This window comes from Dicentrarchus labrax, unplaced genomic scaffold, assembly GCF_905237075.1.
Source record: "Dicentrarchus labrax unplaced genomic scaffold, dlabrax2021, whole genome shotgun sequence".
NCBI lineage: Eukaryota > Metazoa > Chordata > Actinopteri > Moronidae > Dicentrarchus > Dicentrarchus labrax.
The window spans coordinates 23,961,552-23,974,126 of NW_026136706.1; the positions used below are offsets into that span (position 1 = coordinate 23,961,552).

Sequence of the window (12,575 nt, forward strand, 5' to 3'; positions counted from 1 at the left end):
AGATCAGAGGGTAAACTGTATTGAATTAAGCTTTAAGAGGCTTTTTATTTGCATAATATAATTGAAAGCTTTTGCCTGGCATAAATCTTAATGAAATAAATTCACCACGCACATCATACTCGATGACAGGGGGAAGGGGGTCTTTGGATGAAAAACAAAACAGAAATATACTTTTAGCTGTTAAATATCATTTGTATCTATATGTGGTCCTTTGACCTTGGCCTCATAGTTGCTTTGTGGAGCCAGAGCAGACATAAGAGGTTGGACATAACTGATCCAGTTTATCTTGAAGTGAAGTAGACTCTGGTGTGAAGCCAGGATCCAGCAGCAGAGCCAACAGTCTGGACTTCCCACTCCCATCAGGAGCTGCTCTCATGGACGCTGGCCTCTTTTTTTCTCGCGGTTGAAGCCGGGAGTTTATCTGTCAGTCAGTTTAATTTGAACTGGTTGTGAATGGTGGATCACGCTGTTCCTGCGCGCACAAACGCTCCCATTGGATTTTACGCACACACCACTAGAGGAAAGCACGCTTGGTGGCGTTTTCTCCTCTTTAACAGAAAGCAGCAGGTGTAAAAGTGCCAACTCAGTAATCATTTCTAAGTCTAAGGTAATTATTACCCCTGGCGACACTGCGGACGTGTTGTGCCAAAATGTTTCCGCAGTTTCCCTGGCGGCGCCCCTGCGTTTCCAAGCCAGGACTGTGGACTGTGTGCCTGGTTCTCCAACGACTCCAGCATTTCACTGGATTATAACGGAGGAAAATAACCTGCTAACAGTAAAAGTTGTGTCAGTAATAAAGGTCACTTGCGCTCTGATAATCGTATTTTAAGAAAGCAAAGGGCAGAGAAGGCGTTGACACCGCGCAGAGAACACTTTATCAGTAAATACGCATTTCCGAGAAGCGCACAGTGATGCCGCGTCGGATCCGCGTCCTGCTCCTGCTCCTGCACCTGGCCGTGCTGCTGCTGGGCTGGGCGGCCGGGACGGGCCGGGTACGAAAGAAGGCCACCAGGACCCGGGCTTGCCAGGACCTACCGGAGGAGATCTTGGAGCAGATGTTCGGGCGTCTCTCGGTGGGAGTGATGAGCGCTTTCCACCACGCCCTGCAGCTGGAGCCGCAGGACAAAGTCAACCGGAGCTGCCCGACCACCGCGCGCTCCCGGACCGACAGCAAGACCCGCCTCCCGGTCAACCTGCTCAGCATCTCCCCCTGGGCCTACAGGTGAGAGCAAGGGCAACACTAAAGGGATGATATTTAGCTTTTTTTAAAATTCCATTCTTATCTCCGTCTGTACATTAGGTTGCATTCCAAACTAGCTCCATCATTGTTTTTATTACAAAATGTTACATTTATTATTATTCTATGTGGCAATTTAAATGACAAACATTCAACAAAGCTTTCACCTTGTGATATTTTGTTATGGAACTCTTTCTATAAGTTCAGCGGTGGATCCATACATGGTGTTATTAATAACAGTGTTAAGGTTATTGTAAAACTGTGAGATTGCTTTGAAGATTTGCTTTAAAGCCTCCTCATCAGATCAGCTTTATGAATCACAGACCTCCTAAATCAAAGTATCTTATAACCCCATATAACTGAGCCTGAAAACAGTAACCAAGGTGGGCGTAAATCGTGCTAAATTGCATGTTTAAATATACAGTATGTTATTATGAGTTGCTCTTTCATAACAAATACAGTAGTGCTGTATATTGTATATTCCAGATATGATGTACGCTAGAAAGAAATGATTTTAAGATACAACAATCTACTAAGTAACTATAATTACCAACCTATATAACCCACAGAAACATAAAAGGCCATCAAAAAGTCTACAGAAGATACAAATGCAATACTGGATTATATCTACGATATCAGCTGAGGGAAAGATCTAAACAAGGTCATCAAAAAGCTTTAATAGTTTTTTAGTGTCACATTGTGCTGTATGACCTACAGCAGCAGTCTAAAAGTGAATGTCCCAGCAACAAGGGGAATAATGTTTTTCTAATGTATTAAATTTCAATGTATAATTATTACATTTATTTTCACTATAATTCATCCATAAATAAGTATGGCTATATGGGTTTCATGCCCTTTCTGTAACATCTAAAGATCAGATGGGGGACACTGGGATAAAATCTCCTTGGTGTGAAACACACTGACCTACAGTCAGTCTCTCCTGGGTTAGACAGTCTCCTCCGGCTCTGTTTAAGTACAGTGCCTCTGGATTGAAATGACACACTGACTGCTGCAGGAGCAAGATAAAGGACTCGTGTCAGTCACCTCATGTCCTCATTTATGGAAAACACAGTGACAGCAGAAGGGACAGAGTTAAAGAAATAGTGAAAATCTGTATAATATATACAGAAAGTCAGCAGAAGCAACTGAATGAAGGCAGCAATCTATAAATATATATAAACTCTGATTGTTGAATTCACTTTTTCAGGATCTCATACGACCCGAGCCGGTATCCACGCTACATCCCCGAGGCCTACTGCCTGTGTAAGGGCTGTCTGATGGGACAGTACGGGGGGGAGAGCGACCTGTACCGCAGCACTCCGGTCTACGCTCCCTCTGTGATCCTGAAGAGAAGCGGCTCCTCCTGCGTCGCTGGCCGATACTCATACACCGAGATCTACGTCTCCATCGCCGTGGGGTGCACCTGTGTGCCACTTCTGGAGAAGGAGCGGGACGGCCAGACTGGCAACCAGAGCCTGGAGAGAGCAGAGCCCAAAGCAAGACGGCTCGTCTCTGCCGGAAAGAGGGTATGAAGGGAGCAGGACTGCCTCAGATACAGGTTTCTACACCTGATCCACCTTTATTGGTTTAAGCTTTTACTCACTGATTAGTTCTACTGTGAAGTATGATCCCCTGTGACTGTCCCCAAACAACACATTAAAGATTGGGATTATGAAGTTGCTCCTGGAGACTCATCTTCAGCATCTGGAAGCAAATGAGGACCGTTTGTTGCCTGGCTTGTTTACGAGCCCTCTGGTTCTGAACCTGGAACTGACCTGGACTTCATAAAGAAGTTATAAAAGGATACAACAAGCCAAAGCAGCAAAACCTGGATCTGCAGCTGTACTGTGACAGGCCTACAGATCCAGAGAAGACTACATGGGACTCTGAGTACACTTTAACATTTGAAGGGTTGGTTCAGCCAAGATACAGAAAACACATTTAATTTACCTTCTGGATCCACCCACGCAGATAGTTTGGGTTTTATCTGCTCAGATTTTGAGAAATTCATCAGAGATTTCAGCCACACAAACAGAATCAGATTGTGATTCACACTGTGACGGGGTGGAGGCAGGACTCTCAACACCTGGCCAAATAGCACCACAACCATGGACACATAGCACTAGAAATACATCAGAACATGTTTATGTCTATATCATTTGGCTGGACCAACCCTTTGGAAAAAAGCAAATACCGACCAGTGGAATAAAATGCCTCATTACTATCAATAACCTGATCAGCGCTGCCACCTACTGATTGCAAGTTGTGGCTCTGATCAGCAGGAGAACCCTGACATTACAGTCACTGTTATTCTGACACATTTGAACAGCAACTTGTCATCAACAAGAAATATTCCAATGACTGTATTTGCTCTATTTTGGGTTCGTTTGTATAAAGTTAGCTCACCTCAGTCTCATTTGCATTTTCAGGATACAGGACAGACATAACAGCTGTGGTTTCAACCGCTGTCATCGTCACATAAGTAAAAGAGTTAAGAGAATAAACACACCTGCTACATAAAATATTTTCCCTTTTTTTATTTATTCTTCCATCTTTCTTCTTGTCAACTGAACGGTCGGTGCTGCTCTGCCTCTGACGAGAATCAACTGAAACATGTAAGAAGGTGTTTATTCTCCGGCTGAACTCTTCACCACTCTGGGCGTCTGGTAGAGGAGCTGTGCATCTCTTTAAATACCATTAAAGTTTCAGTTGTTCATGTCTTTGCTCGCTCGCTCTGTCTCCTGGTCACTCTCGATAGCTCTCTCCATTTCTTGTTTGTTCAACTTGGTAGTGATGCTGCGAACTCCATCTCGTACTGCTCCTTCAGTATGTCTCCAAACGAGGACGCGGCAGATCAAAACATCGATGAAACTGAAACTCTCCTTTGCTGCTAACCAGTAACAGCAGAGTGAGTGGTTTCTAGAACTTAAAGGGCATTTAATAATGGTCAAAATCAAAGCAGATTAGGCCAAGATATCCCAAAAACAAAATGGATCCTACATTTCCCATAATGCAACTTGACCGCATGTTTTTGTCAGAGCCTGGTGTCTGGTGAGAGCCTACGTCTTTCAAACTGTGTAGGAGTGTGTTAAAAATCACTAGCCTCCTGATGACCTCACCATGACATCATCAGGGGATACTCTCTCAAAGCTGACACAGCACAGGATTTAATTCAGCTCTGCATGATGAGTACACTGATCTCAATGAGTAAAACTGATATAAAAAGAACCGACAGATCATTAAAGGTCTGTAAACTGTAAAAACCAAAGCTGCTCAGTTGGTCCAATCAAGAGTCCAAAACCCAAAAGATGTTCAATTGAAAACCATATAAAACAGAAAGAACCTCACACTGGAGAAGCTGAAACTATTTCCTGTTTTTGCTTGACCAAAAGTACCAACTGACACTAATAACTAAAATGAACATCAGTTAGTTTTCCTAAATAATGTTTTTTGTAGAAAACCAGCCGGTGTTTGATTCATGAGACTCAAATTCACTTGTAATTATAAAGAGTTGACTAAAACGGGCCCTGAAGAAGAAGAAGAAGAAGAAGAAGAAGAAGAAGAGGGGTCCTCTTCTTTAATGAATTCCTTCATTCCTCGACAGTACGAGACCACAGCTGTAGAGCGCTGTGCTGGAGAACGTCGGTGTGAGCTGTCCTGCCTCTATCAGTCTGCTCATCAGACCGATCTTCAGCTCCTCAGCAGGACAGCAGGCGAGACGGATAGTTGACGAAACAGCGGAACTCGTTGGACAACTGTCTGTTGTGTTTTGGCAGGAAGCTGCACATTTTTACATCCAGAAGGTCTTTGGCGATTTTCTCCATGATGGCTCCTGCAGAACAGAACAGAGCGGACACACAGATCAGACGTTAGTGATATTAGCCACGACGTGTAGGAGAACAAAAAAGACAGCAATGCACCATCTACACTGAGATTATACAACCACATACAAATTCTATACATAGATCAGCGCGTCAGTATTTTATACCATGGGCACAGAAAACCCTTGTTTCTGATTGGCTGGCAGGTGTGTGAGGATCTATTGGCAGTCATTAAATATAATATTCATTGGTATGTTTTCATTAGTGTATAATCATCCAAATAGAGGAGTTGTTATGTTTTCATTACCTTAGAATGAGCTGTTTTTATCTACAGACACCACATGTTTGCATGTTAAACCGCATGTTTGTACAGTAGCCCAAGAGGGACAAACCAAACACTAACTCTAGATAGGGGTGCCACCATAGTTTTTCTTTAGTGCTTGGAAGAGGAGATCTGCAACTACACCACTAGATGCCACCAGATCTTACACACTGGACCTTCAGGACAATATTACCCCCCCCCCCTCACCTGTGCACAGCAGCACTTTGCCTTTGCTCAGGTACTTGATGGTTTGGGCCACTTTGCTCAGACACTCCTCCGACAGGTACGGCGGGTCGGCGAGGACGATGTCGAAGCTCTGAGGAGCCACGCTGGCCGCAAGGGACAGCGGCTCGTTGTAGTCGTAGAAGATGAAGTCGTTGCCGTAGGTGGCGAAGCGGCGGTCGTACTCCAACACGACGGCGGACACCCGATCCGAGCCGTCCACCACACCCTGCTTCAACTTCTGGTACACACTGGGTGCACTCACACACGCTATCCTGCAAACAGAGAGACACTTAAACTTGTGGTTGTGGTGTGTTGCTCTGTGGACTGTTCCTGTGTGTAAGGGATCAAACACACACTCTGTCCTTCAGAAACTGAGAGTGAGACGTTTCTACAAGATCAGAGAGCAGACCAGAATGCACTGCAGCTACAAGACAGGCTGGGGTTTGAACATTACTCTGAAGTTCTCTAAAACAGCGGTTCCCTTCACTTTATTGGCTTAAGCTCTCTTAAAACGAAGCAGTGTTTATTTGTAACACCTCGTCATCAGTTGCACACACACAGCTGTAACCAGTTCCACCCTAAAAGGTTTTCTTAAGTCTAGAAATTGTAGGAACATCTGGAAGAGAAATAGTTTTTTTTTTTTTCTCTCATTATCTCTCCTCTTGTGACCCCGGGGTTGAGAACCACTTCTTCATTCATTGCATTCACTGTGTGTGTGTGTGTGTGTGTATTTTTACCTGCCTCCCTCTCCTGCTTCACGTATGACCTCCTCAGCTAACTGAGCTGCTGTTTCGTCACTGTACCAGAACTGGCTCATCCGCTGGTTGACAGAAACACACACACACACACACACACACACACACACACACACACACACACACACACACACACACACACACACACACACACAAGTTAACTTTTACAACTTATCATTATCAACACTAAATCTGATCAATAGATCAATGAATTATTGATCGGATATTTTCTGTATCCTCTCATTCATTATCAGTTTGTTGATTTGTGGTCAATGAAGAGTCAGAAAACTGAAAATCTGTCAAATGTCTTTTGTTCAACTGATGATCTAAAAACACAAATATCTAATTCCATTTTCAATAATATGAAACAGAGAAAAGCAGCAATCTTCACAATGCAGAAGCTTTCCATTTTTACATAAACCATCTAAACTATTTATCAACTATCAAAACAGCTGGTGATTTATTTTCTGTTGTTTTATGACTCATTTATTAACCAGGGATTCCCCGAAGTGCTCTACTGTAGCTACGCAGTAAGGGCTATTTACAGTTGAACAGTAACCAACAAAAATGTATTCTGAAGGATCCACACAACTAATAATTACTGCAATCATTAATGTGTAACATTTAACATTTAGTTAAAATAACAAACAGCCAACAAAAAATATTTTAAAACATTAGATCAATATGTGAACACAGCTTCTCTTCCTCTTCCATCACGATACAGCGGTTACGATTCCATATACTGCCATTTAACTTCCAACTGTCATAGTATAAACACACCTTCATATGCATTAAATCTAACAGTTTTCTCTTTTATGCAACCAGAACAGTGGCAGTTGATCGGTATTTATCTTTATATATTTATATATTATTTATATTGTCGCCTCAACTGTACAACAACAGAGTAGAGCTACAATTCAGGAGATATGTTGGCCGTCAGACCCCCTCTTTCCCTTTTCCACTGGCATTAAATTAAATTATTTCTCCCTTTTTTAATAGATGGGAACATTTTCTTCCTGTGTGTGTGTGTGTGTGTGTGTGTGTGTGTGTGTGTGTGTGGTATCAAGACAATCAAAGACTTATTAACTGATAACATATTCTCATCTTCCCAAACATCATTTTTTAGATACTTAGAGGTTCATAGTTTCGTTAAAAATACTTACTATGCTTTTCCTAATTCGACCCCTTTTTGACCCCTCTACCCACTATAAAGTCTCACTGCACACACTAGTAAAACGCTATGGGAGGAGGATTTACAGTGAATGAAGATGATGTATGGGATGAGTGTTCATGGCAGGTTCATTCCTCCTCCATTTCCTCCTCCTAGGCACGGCCCAGTACAACTTAAGGTTCTCCAGCACTATCCCTTCCCTCAGGTCAGACTGTCAAGAATGTACGAGGATGCTGATCCTGTCTGTGATCTCCAGCTACCGGCACTCATACGTTTTGGACGTGCTCCTCTCGGCGTATGCTTTGGTTGGAAATATTCAGGACAATCTCACAAATAATCCCAGTCAGACCATCTGCATCTTTTTCTCATACTAAGAGCTCTGTTTATTTTCTCTCTTTGTTCCTCTGTTATACCTGCTATCTCTGTTATCTGTTATTCCTATGGAAAACCAATAAATTAAGTCATTCGATCAGTCGTTTTAAAGCAGAGTCAGATTCCACTCTCACTGATGCTGCAGCAGTTTGTAAAACTCATCCTCAGTGTCAGTGACGCAGGATCAGAGTCTGTCTCCTGTACCTTGATCCAGTAAACTCACCCAGTCCTCCTCCAGCGCTCCCACAGCGAACTGGTCTGATGGTGTGGTGACGAGAGCCGGGTCGGTTTTGGTCTCATTGTAGAACTCCTGCAGGGCGGCCAGAGTGTGAGCTGACAGTGTGGGGACGTCGTCGTCGCTGTCGCTCATGGCTGACGGAGGACGAGTGGCTGTCCTTCGGGAATAATTTTCTTTTGAAGGAGGTAAAAACCTGAAACTAGAAGAAAAACATTGTTATTGATATTTTCTAATGAATCCAAGCAAACAATAAGAAAACATTTAGTTCATAAGAAATGTTTCTTTTTATAAAGGAGCACAACATTGAACCTCAGTTTGATATTTTACATGTGATATTTCGTACATTTGCCACATGAATCAATAAGCATTCTAATATTGTGATATTGATTTTTGTCAAGCCCTAAAATATCATTTATACAAAAATGTTCCAAGTGACGCATTATATATTTAGCAAGCAGTGCACGGTTCATTTTTCATGTAATTACATTTTAAATATTTCTGAGGAATAAAAAACGAATCTTGTACCCGACACTACAGTTTTGTTTTGTGTGTGTGTGTGTGTGTGTGCGCGTGTTCTTGCTTTTTATCATTAATAATCAGGTAATGTCTTTAGGATGGAGATCTCTTTTGCAAGAGAGACCGAAGGACGTCAGAAGGATTGGACAAATGCATTGATTTCTTCACTGTTATACAGGTTTTGTAGCTGTGTCTGCAGGTGTTTCTTTCTGAGACATTGTTTTGGTGTGCGTTCTCTTCTCAAAGAGTTCTGAAAGGGAGAGAAAACATCTACGTCTGCAGCAGCAGAGATTTCTGTGATTTCTGAAACACTACACACAAACATCGTTTGTTCATGCACTCGTCAACGTTGGTTTATTTCACCTCCAGAACATGGTGTTCTTTCAGACTACCGGAAAGCAAATAAACACATTTAGGTCTTTATTTCACAACTTTTGGATTTTACTTCACTTTATATTATTACTATTTGTGTCTGTAGGTTTGACCAACGGTTCGCATTAGTTAATGTCTCAGTTTCACATTCAAACATTCAGTAAACCTTAAATACAGAAATAACTGCTCAATGAGCTGGGCAAGTTTGATACTGATATCAGTTTTAACCCTTTCCACCTGCAGTGTTTTGCAAAATGTAATGAAAAGTGTGATTAGTCTTTCACAATGTGAGCCACACCAGACCTCCCCCTCTTTATTCTCTCTCTCTCTTTATTCTCTCTCTATTCTCTCTTTATTCTCTCTCTCTCTATTCTCTCTCTATTCTCTCTTTATTCTCTCTCTCTCTATTCTCTCTTTATTCTCTCTCTCTCTATTCTCTCTCTATTCTCTGGGTTTCACAGGGTGAAGCCTGACTTATAGAACATTGTAGTCCTAAAAACATGGAGAGTAGCTTCTCATTTATGGAGTGATAAAGCTGTTCAACCTCCTCTCTGCCATTACTCTGGACTCTAACATGACAACATGATGAGAAAACTTAATGAGTGCAATAGCGAGTTCTCAACCTGGTGACGAGTTAAACAGTGGCCCTGTCGCCTGCAGTCTCTCTCCTTTAGCGACAGTCGCTGAATCAAAGAAGGAAGCATCGACACATCTGACACAGTGAACAGTGAGGGACAGCGGAGAGACATTACCTGTTCACCAGCGGCTCCTGAGGGCGCCGCCCGGCTGCTGCTGCTGCTGCTGCTGCTGGGGACATGTGAGTAGTCGCAGCTTGATGACGTCATTGTGGAAAGTATGGCTCTGGAGGAGGGACAAAACAGTCTCTCTCTCTCTCACTTTCTTTAGTCAATGTTCATTAATGACAGGTGAGTTCATCTTAACCCTGAATGGTGTCGATAATGAAGACTGATGTAATTAGAGGTGGATGTAGTAGATGTATTAAATAAAGACTGACTGTGGGTTTAGTTGAATGCTAAAGTTCATTTCAGTATTAGACTGAAAGTAAAGCAGTCCTGCAATAAATGCTACCGTTAGCTTTTATACTTTCAGTGTTTTAAGGGTGTTTGTTTTGTAGCCAGCGCTCACTGATATATATATGGGGTGTACACAATAATAGAAACAGCTGTCAGTACAGCACAGCAACTCCATTATCCGTTTCATCAGCAAGACAGTTGATATTTTACCTCCAAATTCCTGTTTGCCTTCCACAACAGCTGCCATTAAAAATAATAATACTGGTAATAAAAAGTCAAATCAATAAGTTTACTACAACAGGCAGGACACATGGAAAGGAACCGCACAGGCCACAACATTTTATACAATAAGTTTATGTACACTTTTACACTTCATTAACAAAACAGCCATTCTACAACAACCAGGGTAGTGCTCTGAACGAGGAGGGTCTGTCTCCAACATAATGCTTCAACAAGTGGCTCTGCTCCTTTTTATTTGGTTTGTTATTGCTGTCCTTCAACTCAAACAGTCTCTGCTTCAATCCAGTGTGTGTTGAAGTGTGATACGGTGGATGTGCTGCTGTAGAAAAATACTACTGAAATTAATCTTCTCCACTTTCAGAGGCGATCCTTCTTGGGCTTTCATCAGTCCGGAGCGAGGGGGGAGGGTGGGCAACAAAATACTACAATCCAAATAGAGAAAAAAATATCAAACCTCAAAAGGTCAACACAGAGAAAGTTGCTCCCTCATCAGCTGAATTCATACAATGTTGAACTGATACAACTCTTCCTGCCATCTACTGGCATATAAAAACATTTCAGTCATGTATTTTTTGAATCATCTTTGAACATTTCTCACGGTTTCTGATCTGGAAACATATTTACTGTGTGTGTATATATATACACACACACCCACCCTTTAGTGAAACAATCTGATTTTGGTTTTCGGTGCTGCTTGGATCAGCAACCCTAAATGCAGCCAGGCTGGCCATACCTTTTGTTGTCATGGCAACATTTTTGCATGTGTGTGCATGTGAGTTTTTTGAGCGTGCGTGCATCCGCTGTATTCTTGGTGAATGACGAGCACGGCCGTTATTTGTTGTCAGTTCATGTATGACATGATCACACATACACACACAGAACAATCAACAAAACAAAGGCACTCTGGGAAGGATTGGGGTGCGTGTGTGTAGGAATGAAAACTGTTCAAATGAAGTGTGTGTGTGTGTGTGTGTGGGCGCATTGGGGAGGAGGTGGTCGCCATGGCATTCTTAAAACTAAAATGGCCCCTCTAATACCATCAACTACAAAACCTCACACTGGAAAAAAACTTCTCCAATTTTTAATAACAGCAACCGGCTTTACCCTCAATGTCACTGTGTGTGTGTGTGTGTGTGTGTGTGTGTGTGTGTGCGCGCGCTCTGGCAGCCTCCTGGTACATGAGTCGGTGGAGGAAGGAGGAGGTGGAACACCGTTGCTGCTCCACCTCTTGTCGTCATGATGGTCAGTGCTCCGTCGTTTCAGTCAATAGGGCAGGATCCTCCGATTGAGTCCGTCTGCTCTGCAGTTCTGTCTCCATGGTTACCACATCATCGTCATCAAGTCTGTCAATCTTGCTAAAGGGGGCGGGCCCGGAGGTGCAACGGGTGGGGAGGAAAACAAAAACAAAAAAGAAATCCTCAGAGGTGAAAAGGGGGGTAAACATTCACGCGTGAGATGGATTCCCCAGCAGGTAGAGAGACAGAGAGTTCCTCCAAGGCTTCGTGCTGTCTCTTCTACCCATAGTTCTCAGGGGTGGGGTGGGGGGGGGGGGGGGTCTTCGATTGGCTGCTTTTCAAAACGATGATTCGAGGCGGAGTCAGTTTCCAGTGGTTATTTCACGCAGAGCAGGCCGCCCACGTTTGCCACAAACTCCTCCAGGCTCTTGAGGAAGGCCACCTTCTGCTTGCGGTCCATTGTGGGCGGCGTGCTGCTGGCCGTCAGCTTGTTGAAGGCGTCGGCCAGCCGCTGGTAGATGACGGCGTCTCTCTGCGAGGAGAGCAGAGTCTCCACTAGCTCAGAGTACTCCGCCTGACAGAGAGGACAAGCAGACCATCAACTTAGGTTCAAATAAAGACACCTAACAGGAGAGCCAACACAGGGTTTCTGCAGGTTTCTGCAGGTTCAATTTGAGACTTTTTCAGACCATCATGAATGCAACTGAAGACCTATTTTACATTTACACCTATTATTGTATTCAGTATTGTCAGTTTTGTAGTTTTCAGTGTGATCAACACAATTTTTTCCCAAAAATGTTTTAAAGAGAGTGAAAAATTTGCAACTTTATACAAGTAGCGTTAACTTCATTAATCCAGTCCATTTTAAAGACCTGTCAAATATTTAAGACATTTAAAAGGCCTAAAACTCAGATTATTGGATATACACTTTTAAGACCCTGTGAAAACCTGCAGCATCATCTGCTAATGAGTTTCAGTATAAAAAGTGTGTCAATGACATTATTTGACCACTAGAGAGCACTGTAGCTGTACAATGT

General features: G+C 42.8%; 3 protein-coding genes across 4 annotated transcripts in view; 1 reads left to right on the forward strand and 2 right to left on the reverse strand.

Moving 5' to 3' along the window:
- Positions 1–101: 101 nt before the first annotated feature.
- il17d (interleukin 17d) lies at positions 102–3,956 on the forward strand. Its single transcript, XM_051403671.1, has 2 exons — positions 102–1,222; positions 2,445–3,956. The coding sequence occupies exons 1-2, from the start codon at positions 912–914 to the stop codon at positions 2,767–2,769; spliced, it is 636 nt and encodes a 211-aa protein (XP_051259631.1). The 5' UTR covers positions 102–911; the 3' UTR covers positions 2,770–3,956.
- eef1akmt1 (EEF1A lysine methyltransferase 1) lies at positions 3,760–9,858 on the reverse strand. 2 transcript variants are annotated; one of them, XM_051403655.1, is made up of 5 exons: positions 9,782–9,858; positions 8,127–8,340; positions 6,343–6,425; positions 5,588–5,877; positions 3,760–5,069 (listed from the first exon to the last, which is right to left on the reverse strand). In XM_051403655.1, exons 1-5 carry the CDS (start codon positions 9,844–9,846, stop codon positions 4,936–4,938), a joined length of 786 nt encoding a protein of 261 aa, XP_051259615.1. In that variant the 5' UTR covers positions 9,847–9,858; the 3' UTR covers positions 3,760–4,935. The 2 variants fall into 2 exon arrangements, with proteins under 2 accessions (XP_051259615.1, XP_051259616.1); XM_051403656.1 differs by lacking the exon at positions 9,782–9,858 and adding an exon at positions 9,653–9,762.
- A 543-nt stretch (positions 9,859–10,401) lies between these two features.
- xpo4 (exportin 4) overlaps positions 10,402–12,575 on the reverse strand; it is a 56,826-nt gene continuing 54,652 nt past the window's right edge. Inside the window, exon 24 of the mRNA XM_051403580.1 lies at positions 10,402–12,112. Within this exon, the coding sequence (XP_051259540.1) occupies positions 11,915–12,112 (198 nt within the window). The 3' untranslated portion in view covers positions 10,402–11,914. The remainder of the gene's footprint in view (positions 12,113–12,575) is intronic.

Excerpts from the sequence above, each read along its gene's own strand:
- il17d (XM_051403671.1), top strand. The coding sequence starts at position 912 with ATGCCGCGTCGGATCCGCGTCCTGCTCCTGCTCCTGCACCTGGCCGTG. Across the intron at positions 1,223-2,444 it reads ATCTCCCCCTGGGCCTACAG|GATCTCATACGACCCGAGCC; the intron begins GTGAGAGCAAGG and ends TCACTTTTTCAG.
- eef1akmt1 (XM_051403655.1), bottom strand. The coding sequence starts at position 9,846 with ATGTCCCCAGCAGCAGCAGCAGCAGCAGCAGCCGGGCGGCGCCCTCAG. Across the intron at positions 8,341-9,781 it reads CAGGAGCCGCTGGTGAACAG|TTTCAGGTTTTTACCTCCTT; the intron begins GTAATGTCTCTC and ends TTTTTCTTCTAG. Across the intron at positions 6,426-8,126 it reads GAGCGCTGGAGGAGGACTGG|CGGATGAGCCAGTTCTGGTA; the intron begins GTGAGTTTACTG and ends TCTGTCAACCAG.